Genomic DNA, 26712 nt, shown 5'->3' on the forward strand with positions numbered 1-26712 from the left:
CCTAGTATATCCCATTAAAAATCCAATTAGGATGGAGATTCCATCCCGAGTCTGTACAGGAGGGGGGCTCGCACGAATCCAACGTCTGATTAAGATGGAAAAGCAGTCTGCATGCGTCTCACTGAATCGTATCATCATCACTGCAGTACTCTGCCTGGAGATTAGGATGATGGCACTGAAAACACAGCGAGCTCGACGCTGATGTGATGGGCGCACAATCCTTACAACACACGCACATCATGAGACGACTGTGCGATGGTCTTTCCTTTTTTTTTTTTTTTTTTTTTTTTTTTTTTTGCAGGACATCTAGTGAAGAAAGGGAGTATATTTTAACTTGCATGACTCGTCTGTGAGAGGCTTTGAACTCCCCAGGCCCATCTGCAGCTGTTTAGTGCACATAATGCGTGTAGACAGCGCTGTATAGATGTAGCAACATTCATGCACATGCTTACCAGTGGAATTTGGGGCTAGATGGACAAAATAAACTATTACATGATCTTTGACTGAATATCTCGATATATTGTGATGACTAGTGCTTTCTTAAGATATTTACCCAGAAATTTTAGATAAATAATCTTTCATAATGTGGATATTATTACAGCTAGGACAGTCTAATAGGTTCAGATAACTACATCCCTTTTACTGTAATGCAGCCTTTAAAACTACGCAACAGACAACACGCCATTATCACAATATCCCGGACCATATCTAGTCTCATATCATGGTATCAATAACATTGATACTATTTATAAGTATCTGAGAAATATTTGAATAATTTCTTTTGCAAATGTCCTCCATAGGTGGCCTAAAAAAATCAGACCCTTTCCTTCTCAGGGCTGTTTACACTCATGTTTCGAATGGGCGCTATCTAAACAAACTCTGTGTGCTCACTGAAAATGCAGCCTACATGCATCCTGTAACTGCATAGGGATTCCAAGCTGTACAATTCAGCTGAATAACTTAAAAGTTCAGCTAAATTAGACACTTCCAACAAGCTTAGCTGAGCCTTTCTGCCTCGGCCAGGCCTCTTCATCACGGGCCGTCCCGCACTGAAATTCTTGCCCGTGTGCAGCCATGTGCAATGTGTGTTTGGACGTACTATCCAGTGTGTGACAGCAGTGTCAAACACACATTAGCCTTCTGACCTCATAACCATACACACTGCGCACATACACACACACATACACACACACACACAGTAAGACATGCAGGGATTTCACTGCCCAGACATTGGTTGGAAGTTTTGTTTTAAATCAGAAAAACATTGTCAACTAGCAACGCCACTAATATTTACCCCACATGTCTGGCTGGCCAACCACCACTCAATGTGTGTGCGCGCGCATATGTGAGCGAGTGTGTGCGTGTGTGAGTGGGTGCATGTTTTAATCCAACTGTTCTGTCTAACCACTGCATATAAACATACTGTCACAATACGGTCAGCAAAATGAGGAGAAGGGAAGAGAGACAGAGGGAGGGACACAGAAAGTAAAAGAGACAGAGAGATAAAGCAACAAAGAGAGAGACAGACGGGATAAGAGAGAGAGATAGAGAGACATATACACAGATACAGACAGTGAGATAGAAAGAGAAAGCCAAAGTAAGAGGTTCAGCAGGAATGTAATCTTGGCTCCGAGCATGGCAGCAACAGCGAGAAACGCTCTGCGGCGGCACCACTGAAAAGAGATATAAAACACACACACACACGCACAATGACAGTGGGTGTGTCAAGCGTGGAGCTGCCAGGTAGACAAAGTACAAGGTCTAGCCTGTGTGTGTGTGTGTGTGTGTGCGTCCATGTGTGTGCTCAGACGGTTACTGCTCCATGTCACACCACGTGAACAGCGGGTGTGGCAGTGTGGGGGTTAAACGAGGGATAAATCTGCTGCTGCTGAGTTCACATAGGGTCGCTGTTGATGTTGCAGAGGGAAGGGGGGATGTTGTGCTAACAGGGTGTAATGTGAACCATCCTGTCCGGGGATAGGTGTGGCCTGAAGTAAATGAGGCATAAACCAAACTGAGCGGGAAATAAAGTAGACGGAGCTAAGAATATGGGAGGGGAGGGAGAAAACAGGAGAAAACGAAGACGTCTGAAGGGGGAAGTGGACTAGAATAGGCTTGCATCAAATGAAACTCGTATGGTACAGTGTGTCCCGCAGGTTGGCAGCTGCAGTCATTGGCTGGCAGTTTACCTTGGTGTGGGGGAGCGGGGCTGCATTGTAACGTTTTATTTCATGAGCCTGGCATCCCGTGTTTGCTCAGACAAAACGCCTCTCATTCTAGTACGAGCGAATGAGGGTATTAGCCAGCCTGCTTCTGCAACATAAGCTGACTATCACGCTCCCATCTGATTATTGTTAAGCAAGTACAGCATACAGCTGATTGCAAAAAACTTCCAGATGTCTCCTCTCCGTTTCAGGATCTCCCTCTGCATTCAGTTTGTGTCTGATACAGCGCGGCTGTCTGTCAAGTACAAACTGCTGCATCATAGGCACGGTGAATTATCATTGCTGTAGTTCACAGCACTAAATGGCTCTGAAAGCTGCATCAACAAAACTAGAGGAGTGAACTCAGTAGAGTGCAGATTTCCTCCAGACTCACTCCCCTGTTTTGAACGATGGGACTATATATGCTGAGCAAAAACTTGGGAGAGACTCAGCAGCCAGTTGTATAGTCAAACTCTTTGAAACTGCAAATTAAATTACTGTAGGATTCAAATGTGATGCAGTGCAGACAATACACCATAAAACTCCCAAAGCCTGTTCTCTCTGTATGGATTTTACTTTTTTTTTACTTCAGCCCTTCAGCCTGTTGTTGTCTGTGTTTCCATCCCAGTCTAAAAACCACTAAGATTAGGCAAATCAGTCTGATGATGTATGAAAGAGTGACGGCTGTTGAACAGCGTTTTTCTCCTATGTGTCTGCTCTGTGTTCTGTTGGCTGTCTTAGTTAGTAGTGTGTTTTATAAAGTCGTCCAAAAAAAAAAATGTACACACACGTACTGGATTTTCTTCACCCACGATCAGAGAGAACACAATAATAGTAGGATAAAAAAACATTAATATTAGTCCCAGAAGTATGTGAAGAGAGAGTGAGGGTTTGAATCATCACAACCACGAGAGGTTCTTCATTGTACAGTCATAACAGTCATAAAAAATATTAGGCTGAAAGGCCCAGTAGTATGCGAGATTAGCTGCGGACAGACACACAGATAGACGCACGCATACGAACAAATGCATGATCCTCTCCAGGCTACCGTCTGGCAGAGAGAACAATATCAGGTTTGAACAGTCACTTTACGCTACAGAATACAGAATGAATATAAAACAAAAATGTACTTCACGGGCTGTTAAAGGTGCACGATGCCAAATTGCCAGAGGGCTGAAGACCCTTCAGACTCTGCCGGTAAAAAATGTGGATGAAGCAGGTAATTTATCTGTGTGGCAGGCTAACGATGGAAACCGCACAGAGGGAACTATCAAATTATGTGCTTATTTCACATTTTTGGTGAGCTGAGACTGAACAACAGAACAGTCCTCACTTAAATCAACCCTCGGCAGTTTTGCACAGTGCACCTTTAAATTCGCCTGGCCACTAACACAGTGAAGTTACGCGGAAAACATAACAGTAGTAGCAAACGTTTTCCACCTGCCTCATTAGTTATTCTCTTTGCCCTTACGCTGATGCACACTGAAATATTTACTTATAAATATCAGTTTGTGCAGATTCAGAATGTGCGTCTCTTACCGAACCTGTCTGCTAAGAAGTTAATCATTAATAGAGAAAGTTGCAAAGCTGACTTTAGATCAGGGAGCACAGGCAGCCATTATCCCTCTCCAAATATTTACCCCACAGCAACATAGCTGAGCTATCTGCTCTCTACCAACCAGACACATGGCCAGCAGACTGGCTTGAACTCTGGGTTTAAGGCCAAGTGCAAGGCCAATAGACACCCATGCACACGCACACGTAAATGCACGTACACACACAAACACACACAATTTCAATCCTATTTATACCATGGCCTGGATGAAAACTTGGTTCTGATTGCCCTGCTTGATTGATTGTCTTGCCTGGGGGGTATATTACCCACATCTGATTACTGTCTTGAACATCTTCCCATTGAAAAATTGAAATTTAATTTTATTTCTGGTACAAATATATTCCCTGCTCTAATTCCCACAGCATGGACTCTCCCAGCTTGGTTTAGAGCCTGGCGCATGGTGTTTGTGTGTATGTGTGTGTGTGTGTATGTGTGTGTATGTGTGTGTGTGTTTCAATGAGTGTGCCGCATGAAAAAGGAGGCCAAAGTGAGTGGCTGTTGGGGAAATGACAGGGTTTGGGTGTGACCTGCTCAGCTATGCACTGGTGATCATGTGAGACCTGTTCTAATTATACACCTCTCAAGAAGAAGGTCGGTCCTCTCTCATGGGCAGGAAGTGTGTGTGCGCATACGTGTCCATGTGTGTGTCCATGCACACATGTGTGTGTGTGAGTGAGTACAAGATAGAGTAATAGACAGTGATGTACCTTGGTGTAACACAACTAAATGGCAAATGAGATCTATGGCCTATATCACACATTGAAACCTCAACCAGTGTGAGAGTGAAGTAGGACAGTGTGTGTGTGTGTGTGTGTGTGTGTGTGTGTGTGTGTGTGTGTTTGAGAGAAAACCTTCACAAAATGTGGTTCATGTGCCGGCACCTATGCATGTGTGTGGCTGCACTCTTAACTACTGGTGTGAAAATGCATGTTTGCAGCCAACATATCTACCGGATCACATCGGATTTCCTTCTCTCTCTCTCTCTCGCTCTTTCTCTCCTGCCTTTTCCACTGCGAGATTTGAGAGAGCTGCTCTGTCTTTCATTACCAGTGGAAAAAAATGGAGCAAACGGTTAAAAAAGCATTGCCCGTCTCCAACAAGACACGAGCCCCAGTCCAAACGACTAAAAGAGGCCCGTCAGTTCCCCCCCCAAAAAAAGCCTGCCTGCCTTTCCAACAGCTTACCTTTACATCAGCATGAGAAAGGATATTGTTTAAATATTGTTTTGTGCCACGTTTACATGCGGTATTTCTTTTCCCAGCCTCCTGACTTCTCCCCACTCGTCCCTGCTTTCACTTCTGCCTTCTTTCATCCGTCTGCCTGCGGGTTAACAGCTTCACTGCTTTGTCTGTGGATGTCTACATGTGGTCAAGCCCTTGTATTAGGTCACTGTGCTGGACTATTGCCCTTGGCAGCCAGAAAGTCAGGAGAACACTGCACTTTTGATCAGTGTCGTCTGTTTGTGCGAGTGTGGGTGTGCGCCACACGTGTGCATGCACTGCCAAAGGGGCTTTGCTTTAGCCTGGAACTGCTATACTCATTAATAAGCACGCGCATGCACAGGCATTAGCACATTGTGAGGAAACTTGGGAAGAGTTCAGCGTGGGCCAGACAATGTTCCTCTGTCCACATCTGGCTATAAACAGCGTTTTCAGAATCAGCTCACACACACACACACACACGCACGCACACACACACACAAGCACACACAGACGCACGCGTGTTGGCTTAATCCTAACCCTGCCCTGCTCCAACACAGCCAATGACCACTACTCAACAAAGCCTGCAGGCGCAGAGCACAAGCTGAGGGAAAACGTACTATACACGGAGAAGTCAATTGTGTGTCTGTGTGTGTTTGTGTGCGGGGAGATGCTGGAAACCTAGGGTCGAGGTCCACCCATCTCTAGAGATCTTGTGTACCAACAGAAAGACAGATTGTGTGAGAGAGAAATAGAGGAGAAGAGAGAAAAGAGGTGTTTGCTTTCCTGCTGCTGCTTAAAAATAGATGGAAAATTACTGCATACGGTGCTCCCACTCTGCCCCCCACCTCTCTCTAACAGACACACACACACACACAGACAGACACACACACAGACAGACACACACACAATACCCCCTCTAACTGCCCCTAGGCCTCTGCACAGGAAGTGGTTTGACTGAGTGTGAGCTACACGATGACGTTAACGCCTCGCTTCTCTCTGGCTGGTGAGTCGTGCTCTGCTCCGGGCATAGTATGTACATGTGAAACCCGTGTTTGAACAACCAAAAGGTATCTGTGAGTGTTTTCCTATTCAGCTCTCCGTGCACCTGCATTACACACACACAGAGAGAGAGAGAGACGGTGACCCTGAAAACAGCACACAGTCGCCTCTGCAACTTCCACACGGCGCTGGAAACTGTGCTGACGTTGAGCTCGAGTGACATAAAATTCATGCAGCTGCATTTATTCGCAGCGATTTGAGTCGTTTGGAAGTGCGACTGACTCAGGTTTGAAATGCACGCAATAAACACCTGCCAAAAACCTTCAGCCAGACGTAGAAAATTCCACAGGGCAGTGTTACAACGGCTGACTTCTGCTTCCTGAATCTAGAGAGCTGCAACCCCCCCCCTCCCCTCCCCAACCCCTCAATGCCTTTAGTCACATGTTCCAGTCACCTGACCAGAAGAAGGCGGGACTGGAGAGAGCACATGCCGAGGCCAGATGGTGCGCTGTTTTAAACCGAGGCCATGTGGGAAACCCTTTGCTGCGTGTTCACCTACGCTCTAGCATAACACACAGGCTGCAGCCTACACCACAGCTATTCTCTGCTAGGGTCTCTTTTCTGCGGCCTCAGAGCCTGTTTCCCTGCCTTTCCCCCTGCCTGCCTGTCTGACCTCCACAGATTCTGCGGTTTATCCCTCAGTTCTTACCTTAAGTGAGTCGAAGCAAGCGATGACCCGTCCGTTCTCCACCTGGCAGCTCTTGGCCGGGTGGGCGAACTTACACTCCTGGTCGGTGCGCGAACACGTGCCTCTCTGGAACTCCCTGCACACCTCCAGTGTCAGCCACTTCGTGTCACGCATGTGTGCAATGTTCATCGCCATGGCAGCAAGTTGGCAAAAAGTATTCCAAGCTGAGACGGGCTTAACTTTGAAGTACCCCTAGTGTTTAAATCCACAACTTAAAGTTCTGTTTGCGTATTTTTTTTTTGGTGTGGTTACTGTCTGTGATATGATGTTTTACGTTATAGGAAGTTGAAATGAAACATATAAAAAAAAGAAGAAAAAAAAAAAGAGACGGTTCCTATTGATTGAGGGCAGGCCTAGGCCTACTCCAAAAAATGAGTTTGTCCAAGGTGAAATGTTGCAGGACAATGTTTCTCTATGGATGTCAGTGGATCATTCTCCTGTTCAATCCACCACTGAGGGAAGGGAATAAATCCAGCAGACAATTTCACCTGACAATTAAGTTGCCACTGGTCTCTCTCTCACTGTTTATCAACTTCTCATCTACAGCATTCACAATCCAAGGCAGCAAACACACCTCTGTCCAGGTGCGGTGGAGCAGGCAACACAGAGGCGATAGTCTGGGTGTGGTCTGCTAGAGGAGGGTTAAGGACACTGAGGACCGAGTGGAGGCTTAGAGGGTTAAAGGCAAGGTGGGTGAGATGCTGTGTTGGCCTGGATGTGTGTTGGGCTGCTGTGGTAAGGCTGGTCAGCTGGAGGAGGGCAGTTGGCAGCAGGGGCTGTCTGGTGAAGAGGGCTGAGGCTGGAGCCTGGCTGCAGCGAGGGCAGAGAGGAGTGGAGATGGTGGTGGTGGAGATGAGCGGGCGAGCAGGTCTGGGCGTAGGCGGCGAGGAGGGTGTGGTCGCTGTCCTTGTGCTCGCGTTACCGTGGCAGCAAGCGAGCGAGGCAGGGGGAAGGGTGGAGCTTCAGCTGTAGAAGCAGGTCAAAGCTGCAGCAGACGTCAGGGAAGGCACTTCCTCTGTGGAGAGAGAGAGAGAGAGAGTGGGGTAAAGGGAGAAAGGGGGAGAGGGGAAGACAGAAGACAGAAAGAGAGAGATCAGTCTGGTGATATCCTTCCAAAGAATACGTTAAGCTTTATTTTTTCTTCCATTTATCCCTTGCTGGAGGTTCTGTTTTTGCTCCCCTCTGACCTGGATCGTTATTCCAAGTCATTCTAGTCATGCCACCGCTAAGCTATGCAGCTGTGGGAATGAAGAATATGTAAAAATGTCAGCAATGCAGGGGTGTCAGCTAAAACAAATAAAACTTTCACTCGCGCGGCGCTCTAAACACACATGGCGCGCGCACACGTTCATCACGCCATGCCACACACAAACACACTCTCACACACGGACAGAAGTGCACAAAGCAGCCATTCACAACTTTCCACCACTTCTGATTGAGGCAGGAAAATCAAATCAAATCCCATATCACTTACAGTTGAGTGCTGCAAAGCCGGCCATAGCAAATCTATTTAGAAGAGAAGGAAAGCAAGAGAGTGAAAGTAGGGGGAAGTGGAGGCAGGGCATGAGGGAGAGGAGGTTAGTCATTTCCCTTCTTACGAAGCGGTGTGCGAGTGGGGACCAATGAGAGCCAGCAGAGTTGCAGCAACATTCTGGGCTGAGCGCCAGGTGAGAGCTGGGGGAGGAGCAAAGAGGAGGTTGACCTGCCTGCCACCAGGGAGAGAGAGAGAGAGAGAGAGAGAGAGACGGAGAGAGCGAGCAAAAGCCAGAGAGAAAGAGAGAGAGACAGACGCAGATAAGCCAAATTAATCATTGTCCTTGCTATGACAACTACCTGATTCCTCACAGACAGATTGTAAAAGCGTGATAAGTTTATCACAACCAACATTTCATAAAAATCCTGGAGCATATTTTTCACTGTGAAGCATTTCCAGATGAGCAGATACCACTGTCATTAAAAGCAATACCACAAGAGTCTCAAAGAGATGTGAACTTGCCTGCTGTGATAATATCATGTTTATTTTTCTGCTTTTATAAGCCAAATTTCCCATTTATCACATGCTGATGAGATCATGGGTTAAGAAGTTTTTTTTTTTTTTTTTTTTTTTTTCCAGGATTTTGTAATGTTGCCAGTGTTTTCTATTTTTGGTGAAGCCATTGTACAGGGTTTGCTAGGGGAATTTGAATGATTGGGATCCCAGGGGCCCATTCCTCTCTTATCACAAGGGCAGGGTAACGCACCACACCCTATCTAGAGAAATCGCCTTTCCCAGAACAGCATGTGCACCTACAGTAACGCTATGAAGCGCTACCAACGAAAAGACTGCAACACTGTATATCAGACCCCTGCAGCAGCAGCACAGCCTGGGTCATGATGACCCAGCAACATGGATATATGTTTACAGAAGGGGGTGGGGTGAGGGGGTGGGGCAAGAGCGAACGAGAGAGAGGAAGAGGGGAAGATTGAGAGAGAAGGAGAAATCGACCTCGCTTCACCTTGGATGATCCCTGGGACGGCAAAAGTAGCACTGCTGCTAGAAATGACCTTTGGAATACAAGAGTATTAACAACACATACACTAGACCTGCCTAATCCCTAACATACAGCATACACACACCCTTTCACACACACACACACACACAACCACAAAAGAGCATATCACTTTGCAGAGCACCATACAGGAAAATAAATTAAGGTTTCATTAAAAAAAAACTATATATCTATTTTGCAAATTACTTCAAAGCTCAATATTTCCAAATGAGAAATAACTGTCTAAAATTTTCCTGTTTTTAATAATAACTTGCAGTCAGTTTTAAAGTCCAGTCATACCAAAACATTTTGAGTGGGGGTGCCTGGATTGGATCTCATGTTCTGGAATGAAACTCCTCAAACACAGACCATTCCATTCTTTATTTACTTTACGAAGGGCATGTTTCTATTCCCATGAACTTGCTCATTCATCATTTCATCTTCATTGCCATAAAGATCAGCCAAGTCTAAACACCCTCTGTAACTCAGTACACCTCAGGACTTGTGATTTCAATATCATATCATGTTGACGTTATACGTGTTTATTGCTAAGGCGCAGTCAGTTAGAGCTGATGGTAACACACTTATACTCCTTAAATATACTTTTTTAATAAAATAAAGAACAAGTGGACAGCACAGCCCAAACTATAACTACATTTAGCTGGACTGTCTTTGACCTTTTCAGACAGAGCTCAAACCACAGCTGGAAAGGAACTAATGAGGTGGAATAGTGGCATCCTTTATAAAACTGAAGGCGCCATGGGCTGGCTTCAATCAAATGAGAAAATGTGATGACTTGATGCATGAAAAGCTGATGCCCCCTGTGTTCTGGCTCACTGCCTAATCTGTTCTATGGTTTCTATTAAAGTCAGACGAGCAGATATCTGCCTGCGGATAGAGACAGTATAGCACGGTACAAGACAGTGCCAAAGTGATAATGGGCCCTTATTATGATCCATCATGTCTGGACATGGCCGTCCTTCCCTTATTGATTTATACATCTCAGTGGTCTTTCATGTCAGCGTGCCACTCCCTTTATCTAATTCTTCTTTAAATGTATGTGCCATTTGTCTCCAAGGCATCCAACCATTCTCTTCAAATAGATGTCTTTATTTACCTTATTATGTCTATTCATTTTCCCTGAGAGTGGATTTCAAACTGTTTACAGCAGCAAAAAAACAAACAAACAAAAAAAAACTGTTCCTCCACTCATTTAGTCTTCCCATTTTTTGACCATCCCCAACTTTCTCCATCCCTCTGCCTTTGTGCCCTCAATATGACTGTCTGGCTAGCGCGCTCTGCCAGCATCCTTAGCAGCAGTCCCTCAGTCTCCAAGGTCTCTCGCAAGTTGGTGCAAGGTCAACGACACAAGAGGATAGGAAGATGGAATGAAAGAGAGAGGGGGGAGGGATGAGACAGATAGAGAGATAGAAAGATAGAGAGTGAGCAAGAGAGAAAGCAAGAGAAAGAGAACGAGAGAGAGGGAAAGAGGGGGACAGAGAGAGAGAGATAGAGAGAGAGAGATACTGTGCTCCCTCTAGGACACGTGGTAGGAACATGACGTGGCTGGAAGAAGAGGAAGTGTGTCTACAAAATCAGCGCATCACCATCAGCTCATGGTCATGTGACACCAGACACTAGCATATGCCTCAACGGCACAAACAATTTCTGACATGAAAAGCAATACTGCCTGACTTTTACTTTCTCTTGGTTATGAGTCACAAAACAAATCTGTTCTCAGTGAGTCAAAGACGCTGTCGGAATCCACCCTTCACCTACACCAGAAGTGCAGACTATGCATAAAATTTGCCAGTGACTTGCACAGTTGACTGTGATGGATGATGCTGAGACATTATGAGGTATCCTTGAACACAGAGCTATTTTGTTAAGAAGGCATGCCTCAACTAATGGAAAGTTACAGCGATTGAGGCAACATGCTAGTTGCTAATCTGGGTTGGTCTAGGAGTTGTCAGTGTGATAAACTGCTGGAGCTGCTCCCAGACAACAAGAAACAGGGTGTGGTTGGCAGTTATGATAAGGTTTCCTGAAAAAATAACTCACTGCTACCATTATTAGTCTATAGCAAAGCGTAGCTTGACATTACAGGTCATGAATTACTGAAGGCCCTACATTTTATAATTGTAATTCATAACGCTAGTTATGCATGGTAACTCTAGTTCTACGGTCACATGAGGAGCCTTCTAATAGGGCTCTATTGGCTTAGCACCTCAGCGTATTGAAAATTTGCATGCAAATGCTCAGTCAACCAAGGTCAGCCTGTTCAACCCCTTCGGCTTCCAACATCTATACAGGACAGAAACAATATCATTCCTCATCCACCAAGTCTTCAGCAACTCACAGACCAGCAAGGTGACTCATTACAAGGCTCTGCCTGTGATTATATCTAGAGTTAACATGTGTACCTATTGTTCTATTTCACAAAGGCTCTACTGGTATAAGAAGCAACGCTCCATTACTTCACCCCCATCTGGAGCAATAACATGTCAACAACATGCTGTATCACAAGCTGATGTACTGTGAACCAACATGCAACAGGTCAGCCAGATCTGAGCCACTCACACACCAAATAAGGCAGGTGTGGATCAGTGACACATTCCTACATGTGTTTCCCAACACCAGCCAAGTAACAGCTCAATAGTGGCCCAGCACCTTAAGACTCCAGCAACACTCACAGATAATTTGTTCTGGTGTTAAGCACAGAGGTAGAAAGAGACCCATTGACCACAATGGCACGGTAAAACTTCCTCCACACATGTGCATACTCTATGTGGAGTGCACATGAATTAAAAAAAAAAAAAAAAAGCATATTACATCATTGCAAAACCAAAGGGCAAGCTTAGACAGGAGCTCACTTGCCATCCTGTTGCCACAGGACACAAAAATCTGCTGTGTGCACCCCCAAACAGCCATTCCACACAACATGCCAGTGCACAGGGCACAAAAGGTGCAAAGATTCCTGTCTCTCCTTTGTGAAGAGATGGATAGGATACATTGCTGCATTGTCCTTGACCAAAATGAACTCATGTCTCCTCATATCAGTACACATTTGGGCTGAACCAAAATCACAAATCATTCACCCTCTAAGCTCCTTCAAAAGGGCCTTGTGGACTAAAGGAAACTCCCACTGAGAGGTGGCAGAACTTATCACTGGAAGTTTCCTCTTAGTCCCCTGTAAAAAATGTTTCAGGGAAGGGTGGCCAAAAACTGACCTATCCCCAAATCCCTCAGGCCAAGAGGAGATCACTGATGCATATATCTTGATATTAGCACGGGCTAGTCCCTGTTCCAGCAGGTGCTAGAGGCAAGAGTAGTACGGGGAGAGATCAACATCTCGTTCCTCACGCCATTTCTGGAAATCCAACCATTTAGCTTTGCGGTATGAAATAGTAGCTTAGGCCCCTGTGCCCTGGACAGTCTGTACTGTACAACACTGTGCACACATCACACCTATCACTATGCTAGCCTGCAGCTGTGCTCCCTAATACTGCGTGAGTGTCCAGGGTGATTTTGCCAACACCTGAGTCATCTCTTCATACCATGGTGCTGTCACGTGGTCCAGGGCCACCAGAATGACTTTGAGCCTCTCCTGTTTCAATCTCATCAGCATGGGAGAAATAAGATAGAGGAGAAAGAAAGCATAAAGCAGCTTTCTTGGTCCCATCATGTGTCCAAACATATGTCTGAACATAGATATCCGTGATGTCTTGGGGCATCAGAAAAGAACCATAATGGACAGTCAGTGTTTTCCCTCTTAATTAACAGATCCACATCCACAATGTCCAGAATCCATGAACCTGATCCTTATGTAACTACCCTTTCTAGTGGTGTCTGGGGTCCCCTAGTAGTTCAGGTCCCTCCTTGGTTGCTGCAGATCTCATGTGAAGCCCCTATGGAACCGAAGAGTGTGCTAATGACATGAGAACACTGTAATGGCATCATGGTAAGAACTTTCACTACCTCGCTTTACTGCACCAATTCAAAGACCCCTCTCAATACTCTGGCTCTCGAGGCTATGAGTAAGGGGGGATCCATTGTCCCCTCTTCTGTGGAGAACTGGCAGGGAGCAGGCAGCGATGTGACAGAAGTGTCTTCTAGGGACAGGTAAAATGCTATATTTCATTGTTACTATCACCAGAGAGGGGGTGGCAGGGAGGGTGCAATGTGACCTTCTCTGGAGCATTGCTGGAACTGACCCCTAGCATCTCAGCTCCACTCTATGCTGTCTGTCCTCAATGACATCTGCATAATACCTGAGTGAAGCACTGACACCAACATAGGATGCAGACTGGGGAGAGAGGGAGCCTGACAGAACAGACTGCTCTCTCCCACTCAGCTGGCTCGAGCCGACTATTGGTTAGAAATGCAGTGACTGACTGACAAAACAAGATCCACTGCTGATGAGACACGGCAGCAGGAATCTAAAGAAGCTGTCAACCTTGAACAATAAGGTCAAATCATATCACCAAGCCCACCGACTCAACACTCCAGTGTTGAAGCCACGGTACAGAAGGTTTTGGGCAATGGGCTGACCTTCCACTCCAGTGCCTCACTTGTGTTCTTACAAACGTATCACATCCATTCCCTAGAAAGCTAACCCATCTCTTGTGATGACAAAGCATGGCAGGTATGGAGAAGTTGACCAAGAAAACAAATCTGGCCATCGGTGAGCTCCACTAAGCTACGCTGGTTGTGTGTTTGCAATTGAGCCTTGCTCTGTGAGTCCAGGCCAACCTGGCACCTAGCGAGAGAGCCCACTGTTCTTGACACTTGAGCTCAAGTGGCCAGTACAGAAGGAGCTCTGACAGATACAGCTAACCAGATGCTACTATCCCTGCCTCATGTACAACGAAGGCCTACACTGGTCTGAATTGCATAGAAGCAGAAATGCATTGGCTACTGTCACTCTACCACTGGGGCCGGGAGAGCCAGAGGCAGGAGATTTAAGAGTGGCGCAGAAGGGCCAGGCCCAGGAGGGCTACCACCACACTCGCCCTCACTGTCATCGCATTCCAACTACAGCTCTGGGGAGCAGTGCAAAGCCCTCCAGTGTTTGCCAGTACCTCACAAATATGAGATACAAGACCCGGAGGGCGGGGTATTTTAGCGGCACCATCATCCCTTGAGACATAAGCCTAGGGCTGAGGCATTAAGAGTGTGAGACATGTTTCATATTCAGGTGTTGAAAAAAAAGTGAATAAAGAGTAGTGTTGCTCCCGCCTTACATACATGGCAGAGCCTCCTAGGCTTGAGTAGTCTCACCCTGGTTGGCTGCGCACATGCCAGAAAATTTTGAGAGCACTGAACCCACTGGATGACTGGCTAGAGCCCAGTTAGAGGAAAGTTTGTGAGATAAAACAATTATAACGAGGGGTTAATAGCTGCAGTGTTAGTAGAAATCAAGAATGAAGCAAAATAGCACATTTTTACACTGAAAATATACTATCACTCCATGGTAATGTTGCAATGGCCTTTGCTATAGCAACCTAGCTAACCACAGCTTCTAACGAAAGCTTCTATTTTCAGCTCTGACTGCAGAGACAGATGCAATAGTTTATCTCCTTTGGCTTAGTGTTCTTCAGTAAAAGAAGTGGTTTCAGCATATTGACAGAGGTGGAGTCAGGGTGACAGTGTGCTGAGAATGATCATCACAGTGGAGGACATTGGGGGAAATGCAACACCACCTCACTGCTGCTGCTCCATGTGCTTTGAATATCACACGCCAATACTGCCCTCTCTGACCCTTACTTACATACATACATGTGGGGACACAGAGACGGACACACACACACACACACACACACACACACACACACTAATGCACACGTGAGCAGGTTCTATGTCTCTTGGGCTCTCTCTCACGCACTCACACACAAAGTAAGGGCTACTACTCTATCCACCACATTTCTCCTGTGACAGCCATACATCCCAGAGTAGTGTTTCCTTGACGATGGCACCCACCATGTTTGTTGAGAGATCAGACCCAATCAGGTCTGGATAAAGTGACCACAGGGCAGGCCAAGGACAAAAGCAACGGCTTGGACTACAGCACAACAAAATCACACAGACAATATAGGCTGGATCCTTATAAATAATTAATGCACTTTTCCGATGGACAATTTATTTAGTTAGGCTTCTGTTGTATGCATAGAGGTTTTTTTTTTTTTTTTTGATGTAACACACTGTCACAAGGACGGGACAGGATGCTCCATGTGGCGATGGTGAAATAAAATCTCTGTAATGTCATCGTCTGCCTCACCGTCATCATCATCATCATTTATTTTCTTAGATATTAGTTTAGCTGACTGGTTTGTCATTGGATTAAGTAATGGGAGCTTGTGGCCAGGAATGAACAAGACACAATGCCTATTGATTCCACTGAGAGCAAACCTCTGGAGACAATGAGATCTCTTATGCAGCACACACACACACACACACACACACAGAGAGAGAGAGAGAGAGAGAGAGATACATACACAAATTACCACAATGTGTCCTAATGTACAGGATTCCTGTGGTGAATATTTGAATGTGTGTGACACTGCATTGACACTGCAGTGTGTGTGTGTGTGTGTGTGTGTGTTTGTGTGTGTAAGGATGTGTTAAACTCAACAGACAGTGAGAGGCCTTATGTTTTAATGAGTGGCTCATTGGCTCACATTTATCCTGTCTGAGTCAATGTGATGAAGCATAGTCAGGCTCCACAGCTTAGCAGCTGCATTCTAAATACTGCAGGACCTACATGTTCCCTGGGCTTCCTCCAACATCACATCTATCAAACAATTACGATAAATCACTTACACCGAAAAAAAAAGAAAAGAGACATCATTTTCGACACATTTCTAGGTATGGTTTGGTTCGCCATGCATCTTTTTTTACACTTTGAAACACAGCATGGCGTAAAAACAGCTGTTTCGTCAAATTACAGTGTGCTAAAGAGTCTCACAAGAAATGTGCTGCCTCAATCTGCACTCACCACTTTGTTGAAATCTTCATAGTTTTGAATCTGTCTATAGATCTATAGAGGAATCCACATTTTACATGCACATACATATATCCTAGGACAGAATGTAATGCCTACCAATGCAATCCACTCGTAGGTTTAAACACGTTATCTAATCGTTTATGCCACGCACACAGGCACGTACAGCACCTATGTTTAGCCTTGTTATCAGTGTATTGTGTGCAAGCATAATCTGTCAGCGGCCAACATTATCTCCCATATTTCCTATCATTACCATTTTTATTTATTCTATCATATTCTTAGAGGACAGATTAGGCTAGTGCTTGTACCACAGCCCAATGAGTGGCTTATGCTAAGGCCTGCTTCCAACATGAGGCGAGTCCCAATGCAGTCACAATGATGGAGACAACAGCAGAGGGAGAGGGGCAGATAGAGTGATAGATAGGGAGGGAGAGACAGATGAAGAGAGAGGAAAAAGATAGAAATAGGGCAAGAGGGTATCATTAAATGTTATAGCCCTCTGTTTCTCGCCCTCAAAGGCGGACAGGTTTAAGGTGTCTGGGCTGTATGCAGGGGCTGATGCAACTGGGCTCTCGAAAAACAAGGACAGGCTTGTGTTGACACATGTACCACCTGACCGCGCAACAATGAAATAACGACACACTTGGAGCCGGCTCTGTGACCGGCAGCACAGACATGTTGCTTATTAGTGCTGTTCAGTGTTTGAGCCTCGAGCTGGACACTGTTATTTGTTCCTTCGATATCGCATTATATGACAGACGCTCTGCCTGGTGACCCTTATTTGTTAGAGAGAAGAGAAAACAGAGAAATTCAATTGATTATCGGTGTAATCTGGGCCATGTCTGTCATGTCACAGTGGTCAAAACGAATTAGCATGAGCCTCGCTTGTGATTAGAGCGCGAGTAAGGCTGAAGTGCCATCTCAGACTGCTCCAGTGCATATGTCACGGCATAATGTGGCAAGTGATATGTTGAAAAGGGGTGAAATGTGGTCATAACACAGTGGGAACATACAGTGAAGAACACCTGTACTGAGGGCTTAACCCGTCAAATGCAAATTACAAATGAAACCACGCACATAATCTTATCTGTAGGGCAGATACAGAATCTTGGCCTACAAACACACACACACACACTCAGATCACTTCGCAGCTGTGCTCAAAGACATATGCAAACTTGGTCAAACACAGAAAGAAACGCCTATCCATCTCGTCTGAGGTTTTTGAGGAATGCTACCTTTACTGTCTATAACCCACCACATTTGCATGGAAGTTAACAACATACCTCCACAGGCCTGCTGGGAGACAAAAGCCGAATTTCTACCTTTGGGGTTGTACAAAGTTTGAACATGCAATCAGCCTCACCTCTGTCAGTATGGCCTACACATGCGTGCATACGATTTGTGGTTGTATCTCTGTGGTAAGTATGTGTATGTGTGTATATTTGTGATTGTGTGTGCATCTGTGTGTGTGTTTGTATGTGTGTGTGTGTGTGTGTGTGCGCGCGCTACTGTCTGAGCCACCCCCGATCCCTCTAAGTCACAACAACAACATTCCTCATCATCGCCCCTACCACGGACACACCACCAAGAGGAAACCCAGGGGCGAGGGGAGGGAGGGAGGAAGGGGAGAGAGACAAAGAGAGGAGAAGGAGAAAGAGAAGGAGAAGGAGAAGGAGAAGGAAGGCTACAAGTCTACGTCTCCGAGGATCTGGTGGCTTCGTCACAGCAGCAAAACGTCCGCATTTCGCCACAGTATTTCCACCCAGAGTGAAGTCAACCACGCTGTAATTTCAGATGTTTTAGGTCCACAAAACAATGCCGTATACGTTTTAATTTTTTTTTTTTTTTTTTTTTGCGTTTCAGCCTGCCAAGTGGCCCACGTTTATCCTGAGTGAAGCGCACACACACATGCGTCCTGTTTACCTTACCACGATCGCACAGGCAAACTGAACTCCTGAGACACAAAAAACCACCGCGGGACAATCTCACGCCATCCCCCCAACCCAAACGCCTTAACAAACTGCACGAGTACTTACTTTTACTCCAGTTCAAACCTTGACAAGTAAAAACCCTCCATTTACTGGGTTTCCTTCTTGCTCTCTCTCTCTCTCTCTCTCTCGTTTCGTTCTTCCCCCTCTTTCCTTCTCTTTTCAACTTTCCTCCTCTCTCTCAGTTACTCCCCCTCTGTCAGACGCATGCAAGCACTCACTCACATACACACACACACACACACACACACACTCCCACAGACAGAGCCACCCTCTCACACACTCTCTCCTCCCGCGACCCGGAATGCTTGGCAAGGTTCTACTGTACTGAAATACTGTGCTCGCCATATAAGGTAGCGGCGGCTTCACATGTCACAGATAATTTACATGCAGCGGGGTGGGAGTTCACCTTACATGGCACACACGTAGAAAGAGACATACACACATGCAAAACCATGCTGGCCCCTCAGGCGGATGCGACAGGGGGAGGGAAGAAAATGAAAGAGGGAAAGAGAGAAAAAGAGAAGGAGAGAGAGAATGGGGGCAAAGTGGGGGAAGACAAAGAAAGAAACAGCTGTAGGTAAAAGAGAATCAAATTTTTACATTTGCCTAGTTAACCGAGCCCTGCAGGATAACTCCCAACATGTCCAACGTTGAGTCAGACGGATGGAATGAAAGCTGAGTGGGCGATCTATTGATCCACTTCACTGTTTCCTGGAACAACCACGGCCCTCCAAACACACACACACACACAGGCACATGCACAGACACACACACACTAGCAAATTTTCTTGCTAACTAGCGCTACCCTCAGGAAGTAGCTATTGTGTGACTGTCTGCTTTGAGCCAGGAATGTGCCTTGCTGCTCTGTGTGTGTGCGTGTGTGCGCCTATGTCCAAAAAGCAAGCCATAACAAACAGATGTTAACCCTGTGGCCCTCATACTGAACCCACAACACACACATACACACACATGAGGCAGACACTAAAGCAAACAAACTCCATATCTCTACCTACTCTCCGATGCACTGGCGCTTACTTTGGAAAGTAAAGACTGCAGCACACGGAGAAGGAAAGATCTAGATAAACCGATGAGAGACCCTTGGAAAAGAGAGAGAGAGAGGGAGAGAGAGAGCGAGACAGAGAGAGAGAGAGAGAGAGAGAGAGAGAGAGAGGGAGAGAGGGGAGGGTACAAACCAAGCCCTTACCTCTCACATCGCTCTTCAGTTTGTGCGTGCGCTTCCGCGTGTCGACTGACTCTGCGTGCGTGTTTATGCGCGCGCGTGTGTGTGTGTGTGTGTTCAGACAGGCCGCGACAGCAGACCCCCAGGCACCGGCTGGACCATTCTCAGGCAGGCAGGCAGAGCGCAGCAAGGCAGAGCGACCGGCAGAAGAGAGGCAAGCGAGTGAGCGAGTGAATCAGCAGCGAATGAGTGGAGGAGCTGTGCAGAGCTGAGCACCAGAGAGAGAGAGAGAGGGAGAGAGAGAGAGAGAGAGAGAGAGAGAGAGAGAGAGAGAGAGAGAGAGGAGGAGTGTTTGTCTATGAGTGTGTGTGTGTGCGTGCGTTGCAGCGTTGGCCGTGTGCGCTAGTGTCTTCCCTCCCCTGCTTCTTTAAGTGGCTGGGCTGTGCTGAGCTGTGCTGAGACGGGCTGGGCTGTCTCTACGGACTCCCCAGCCTCTGGATTGTCTGTCTGCCGCCTGAGGAGATTGCTGCTCGCTGGGCGGCAGTAGCAACAGCTGTAGAGGAGGAGGAGGAGGACGAGGAGGAGGAGGAGGAGGAGTGGGGGACAGGAGAAGAGGAGGAGGAGGGAGCGTTGACTGCACTGGGCATACAGATCCTGCAGTCCCCTCTCCCCCCCTCCCTTCCTCTCAGAGGGCTGGCCACACCCCCTAAAACAACACCAGGAAGTGCTGGCTCAGTTACAGCAACACTGGCCTTGCCTATCCAGTCAGGCTGGGGAAGGAGAGAGGGAAGAGGGAGGGAGGGAAAGATGGGAAAACACAGAAAGGAGGAAAAGAAGGAGAAGGAGAGGGAGAGAGAGAGGGGGAATGAGCACCAGAAGAGAGAGGCAAAGGACACAGAAAGGGAAGAAGAGGAGCAGGAGGGCTAGAGAGCAAAGGGGTGAAACAGAAACACGGCGTGAGAGGAGGAGGGGGAGAATGAGGAGAGAAACAGTGGTGGAAGGGAGTTGGAAAGAATGAAAAGATTAAGGGGGGTGAACGGGGGGGGGAAAATATGGAAAAATTTGCAGTGAGCTCGCGACAGATTAGATTTGGCCTCTGTCTGGATCCCCACTCTCTCTCTCTCTCTGTCTCTCTCTCTCACTGTTTTTCTGATGTGGCATGCAACACCTCAGCTTAGCCTCACACTCACAGACCCTGCCCACACTGTGACAGCAAGTCACACTTACCCACACACTGAACTGACCTTTACAAGGCTGCTGTAGCATGTGGCTATATGTCGGGTATTAGTGCTGCATGATATGGAAAAAAAACAATATTTTTTTCTTTTTTTCTGCGATAGATATAAATACATAAAAAAAAATTACCAGAAATATCACCAGATACAGTGTGATATTCATGTACAGATATACAATTATCATAACTGTCATTATTTGGGTTCTTTAAAAGTCTATCCACTCGTCCTTCAGTTCTTTTTCACGTATCTGACTCTGACACTGGCATGTACAGGTTGAGAGTGAACATATATGTTTTTTAATAAATTTTCACAAATAGACTTAAATGTCACAGTTGTGTTAGTTACATATAGTCTACTTTTTGTAACAATGTTCGAATGCTTAATCTGCACAGTGGAGATACAAGATAAAAAAGCCTCCTGGTGCGGCTGAGGATGGTAAAACTCTCAAACTCAAGTAACAAAAAGATTTATCTGCATGCCGACAAGATGTAAGTACAGATAGAGAGGTACAGATAGGGCACGGACCGGCCCCGTGACATTAACTTTTTAACTTTTAACCTGCTCCAGGATGAAGTGTTACTGATAACGGGAAAACACGCACTCAAAAGCTCACAATACTGATTGCCTGCCTCTAACATCCAGGTGACCTTATCCGTGACAGCAGCCATGTCTCATGCATGTTTACAGGCAGGGGACACACAGGCTCTCCGTGCACCGCGAACCACAAGTCACCATCAGTCTTGATCAGTTTATCAAACAAACAAAACAGGCAGTGTGCATTTTCAGGTTGCAGGCGGCAGCTAGTGGGGATGAACATGTTTACATAAAATAAACCCAAAGCACCTGAAGGCTAAAAAAAAAAAAAAAAAACTATGTGTTTTCACATCCCAAGTTGAGAAATTTCACTGTAATGCAGCCTTTAAAACCGAGAAAAGACCACAGTTACGTCATATCACAATAATGCAATTTCCAAAATCCCAGAGAATATCTATTCCTATATCACAATATGGAAAAATTATCAATACATCATCAAGCCCTGCTGATACCACCCCTCTTCTATTGCTGTTGACTCAAGGCCTCAGCCCCCACCACCATCTCCATTCAGGGGAAAGCCAGAGAAGCTAGAGGAGCCTCCGAGAGTCGGACTTGGACCCGATGCTGCAGTATCCGGTAGCCATGGAGATAGAGGCCTTGGCTTCCGCAGGAATCTAGACAGATTTTCTAGCTGTGTTTTCGTGCCAACTTTTTAAAGTGATCCTGCATTGTCTAAGACGCAGTTAATTTGATATTGATTAAGATTAAAACGAAAGTGGAGAAGACTTCCATCACGCGGCGAGCGCTTCACCTCATCTTTTCATTTCTGATGTTGCCAGATTCGCCACGGCGCAGGCCAGCTCAGTTCGTCACAGTCCAGTTCACTTCACAGCTGCATCCACATTGCCGTGCACACGCTGATATTTCTGCTTAGCATTAGGGAAACATGCAGTAACAGCTCTGTCTCTCCCTTACATTTATTTGCATAGACGAACGGCCAAAAATTAACAGCGGCTCGAGTGAAAACTTGCTCTGTCATCGCTCCCCTCTCGTTCTGTTGCAACCTCTCTCCCTCTCTTTTTTGGACCAGTGTGTACTGCTGCATAGCCCTGTTTAATACAGAGCTGGCGATAAGTCATCTCTAATTTACACAGCAGGCCCTTAAACCCTGGGTGACAATCTGTGGTAGAGCCCCAGCTGCAGCGCTTAGCCTTTACCTAGCCTACGTTCTGGCACAATGTGTCTGTGCACTCAGAGGGAGAGAGCAGGCTGTATATCTCAGACAAAATAAAGAAGGTGTCACTGAGCTATTTTTTGAGTTGATCACATTCTGACAGACAGTGGTATGAACTACAGCGGCAGAGCGCGCGCTTTAATCCATTTCTATTCATTATACATCACTAATGGAAATAGATCAGACATTAACCATGGAAACAGCTCTGTTAAAGCAAAAAAAAAAAAAAAAAATGTCTGTTTCAAATGAGCGCAGGTCTGCTGATCAATAGGAGCAGATCACCCTGACCCCAAAATGGAGTTTGCTTTCACCCATAACAGGGAAACATGGCTGATTGATGCAGTTCTGGCTCCGCAGATGACACATTAGCAGTCCTCCCAAAGATCTGGGCTCTCTGTGAAACTCAGACACTGACGTGGAATTTCCCCTCTTCTTCTTCTTCTGCTGCTGCTGCTGCTGCTGCTGACATCATGCCAGTGCTTCTCTTTTTCTGTCCTCTCTCTTTCTCTCTGCCTTGCTTGTCTTTACTTTTTATTCATTATCATTATTATTATTTTACACTATCTCTGAGCCTCTGCCTTATCTTCATCACCGTTTCTCCCTTATGACTGCATCTTAATTCCCCCAAATATCCCCCAAAGAACCACAACCACTTGTCTATTTGTCACTAACCACAGGACCATACTCCAGTTGTGCAATTACAGGGCACATACGCGCTGCAGTTACCAGATGGTTAGCTCATTCAGTTCAATATTCTCAAGTGCCATTCTGCATATTTTATGATCAAATATAAAACGGGAGCCCATTTTATGAGGAAACTCTCCCTTCCAGGCCATCTTTCTTCATCTCAAGTGAAGTCACCCGTATGTTTTTACCTCTCGCTCCGTATGTCTTGCGCTTCACAGATAAGAGGACATGTGACCGTTGCTCTAGAGGGGGGATCAATGAGGCCACAGAGCTGTGTTTCAGTATGAGTAGAGAGCTTACAACAGGAACTGACATCTTGGGGTTGAGAAAACTGTTACTTGCTGTGTGCTGCTAATTCTGTTTTCGAAACCAGTGGGTGGTCACACAGATTAACGTTAACTGATACAGAACAGGAAGAGGAGTGTGTGTGTGTGTGTGTGTGTGTGAGTATGTGCTGTGTCCTCACACCTCAGCTTCCCTGTGTAAAAAGAGTGCAGCTTGCTATTATCACTAATTCAAATATACCAATTGGCATGTTGTCTTGTGAACCCTGTTTCCAACATGATCAGGCATGGTCAGCCTCTTTCTCTGTGTCTCAATCAACCTATCAACACTTTTGCTCACCTCAACCACTCTCTTTTTTCCCTCTGTGTCCTCCCTAACGAACGCAAGTCTCTGCTCTCAGCTTCCCTATCGTCTCAGCGCTCTGCTATTTCCCAGCCTCCTGTAAATGACACTGGCTGGCTGATGTGAACACTCACTCCACTGAGAAAATGTCCCAGAGCCTTTGTGTGCCAAGCTGTGACGGCCCATCTATCACTAAGGCCACAAATACACATTACACTCCCATTACAGACCATCACAGCAGCAACTGCAACAGCACAGAGCTTTGCAGAAAGGCCCAAAGCGCGGCAGTGCACAAAGGAGGTGCATTCACTGTCAGCCATTTCACAATAGTTTGTGTTGGAGGTTGCAGAATGAGACAGCAGAATAGAAGCTGGAGATAATTTTCAACACTTAAAATGGCTGCTGGTTGCGTTACATCTTTATCAAATTATAAGGAGCGCCCCATGTCCACCATGTCACATATGGCACCATGCCATTGATCCGACAGACCATTATTTCAGAACACCAGTAGTCTGAAAAATGTCCCACTGGACTGAAAGCCCATTAGAATGATGACTTGTTATCCCCAAAACAAATTCCCATTGTGCCGAAAAATGCAGAGTTTTGCATCCCTGCAGAGAAATGCATCCACCCCTCTTTACTACCCTGACCTTAACCTGAGGAAACCCCTGCCTAAATGTAAGCAAATGTGTAGACATTTTTCGGCCTTCTTAATAATAGGCATTTGTTTTCAGGATAATGAGCCATCCGACAACCAGGCTTTCAGTTCGATGGGACATTTTTCGGACCATTGGGATTTTGGAATAATGGGCCTTCGAACCAACGGGCAGTCGCCTCGGCGGTTACATCTGCTAAAGACAAAAAGTCCACAAGTCCAAAATCTACAAGTACAGGCAAACCCAGCCAACACAAGAACAGACAGTGACTGAAAGATTATGCTTTGTACTAAAATGCATTTAACAATGTGGGCCAAGTTGTAACATTTGTGTAAATGTCGGCAAAAACTCATTTTCTGCTACAGCACAGTCTGCAGTCGTGTTTCCTTGCAGCATACTATGTGGTTTTGTCTAAACTCTTTGTTCCACTTTGACGCAGTGAGGGGAAGCAGGTGCAACTCAAGCTGTCAGGTTTGAAATACGGAGAGAGGAAATAGCATACTGTATTGTCCCCATCTGACACCACTGTGTGTGTGTGCAAAGCGTTCAAGTCGAATCTTATCTTGGAAGATAAAATTAAAATGAATGGCAACACCCTCTGCAAAGAGGTCTTTCACTCGAGCGTCGGCAAAGTTTTTGTCTTAATTTAGCCTGTATATGCAGCATGCTGCTGAAAATATGACACATTGAATAAACTCGCCTAACCTCTCAAACATGCACACAAGCGTTTCCGTAGCATTCGTCATGAGCACTCAAGTTAGACAGACTTGTACGAGCAGCAAAATATCGCATTTGTTGGAAAAGTATGACATATGCTACAAAGTATCACAATAATTCTTGGAGGAGAGGAAATGATCATTATCAAGGATATAGTTATGAAACCTCACAGGGAAAAAAACTGAGAGGAAATACACTGGAAATTACAACATAACACCAACAGAATGAGTCGTTTCAAAGTTAACTATTGAACAGTGATCCTTGAGACGCTGGACTTTATCTTACCTGTGAGTCTGTCTAGCGCTGACGAGCCACTGGGACAGGCAAAGCCGCTTCAACACAGGTCACGCTGACGCAATGCATTGTGGGACAAGCAAACATCTTGTCTTCCTCTACTTCTCTCTCTCTCCCTCTCTCTCTCTCTCTCTCGCTCTCTCTCTCTCTCTCTTCTCTTTCTCTCTCATAATAGCGCCTTTTGCATGGCAACGGCCATATCACAAATGCGGTCAGGTTTACAGCAAACCATCACTGCGCAACACCAAGTCACCATGACAACCACTCCTAATCTCATTTGCATCTACTGCTTGCATTATCTACTGATGCCAAATATGGTCACCCCTTTATTTTTTTCCCTGCCCCCTTCTCTGTCGCCTTTTATAACTTCCTCTTTCCCTCCATTTTCACAACTGTGAAATGTGTGCATGTGTGTGCGTGGTTTGTGTACACATGTGTATGTACACATGCCTGAGTGTTTGTGTGCTTGCAGCCGATGACTGTGTGAAAAGAGGAAGTGCCCGTGACATCTGACCAGTTTGCAGCCTCAGAGATAAGCAGTGAAACAGCTTGGTAAAACAGGAAGTGGGGTGTGGTAGAGGCTGCTGTTTAGAGACTTAAAAAAGGAAGGGCACTGAGGTTATCACAACAATCCTGCGAGGTACAAAGTCGCAGGGGTTTCACTTACCGTCCCGCAGCTCTTCTTCAGCGAGGTTGGCGTGGGCATGTGGCCTCTTCCTCCTCCTCCCCCTGGGCCATGTCACTCAAACCATCCCTGGAAGGTTGAGACAGGCCCCTGGAGCCCACACACACAGCAACACTCAGCAGCACTCAGCACCTGTCTGCAGCTGCCAGCACTGAGAAGGAGACACGGTCAATCACGCAGGACAGCACAGCAAAAGGTAGAGAGCAGTAATGAGTGGGAGAGAGACAGTGAGCATTATATCAGCAGAAAAAGTAATCCCTGGGAAAGATAAGATGCATGCTATGTCCACTTAAGCTCTTTTTACACAGTCATTTGTTTTATTTTTAGTTTTTAACTTAATTTTATTTCAACATTTTCTGTAGCCTTTTCTTTAATTAATTTAGCTATTTAATTTCATCTGATTTTATTCATACTATTTTTAATTCTCAATTTATTTATTGGGTTAATTTAAGCTCAATCTACCCAAATCTTCAGTGGTTGATGGAGGGATACATGTGCTCAGTGGTTATAGCTCCCCCATCTAACTTCCCCTGAAACAAATAAGACAACTTCTGAGTTGATGACTCCCATGGA

At 45.9% G+C, this 26712-nt stretch overlaps 1 protein-coding gene across 22 annotated transcripts in view; it reads right to left on the reverse strand.

The window, feature by feature from the left end:
• Positions 1-26144, reverse strand: part of mbnl1 (muscleblind-like splicing regulator 1) — a 52864-nt gene extending 26720 nt beyond the window's left edge. For 2 of the 22 annotated variants that reach the window (XM_030075215.1, XM_030075213.1), the window contains exons 1-2: positions 18336-18586; positions 6730-7783 (exon numbers count right to left, since the gene is read on the reverse strand). In XM_030075215.1, the coding sequence (XP_029931075.1) occupies positions 6730-6903 (174 nt within the window). In that variant the 5' untranslated portion in view covers positions 6904-7783; positions 18336-18586. Of the gene's footprint in view, positions 1-6729; positions 7784-8242; positions 8479-18335; positions 18664-19494; positions 19799-25445; positions 25533-26121 lie in introns of those variants that run through there. The other 20 variants (XM_030075217.1, XM_030075212.1, XM_030075218.1 and 17 more) reach the window with 18 other exon arrangements.
• Positions 26145-26712: the final 568 nt, after the last annotated feature.

The sequence above is a fragment of the Myripristis murdjan genome, chromosome 17 (assembly GCF_902150065.1).
Source record: "Myripristis murdjan chromosome 17, fMyrMur1.1, whole genome shotgun sequence".
In the NCBI taxonomy this organism is placed as follows: Eukaryota; Metazoa; Chordata; class Actinopteri; order Holocentriformes; family Holocentridae; genus Myripristis; species Myripristis murdjan.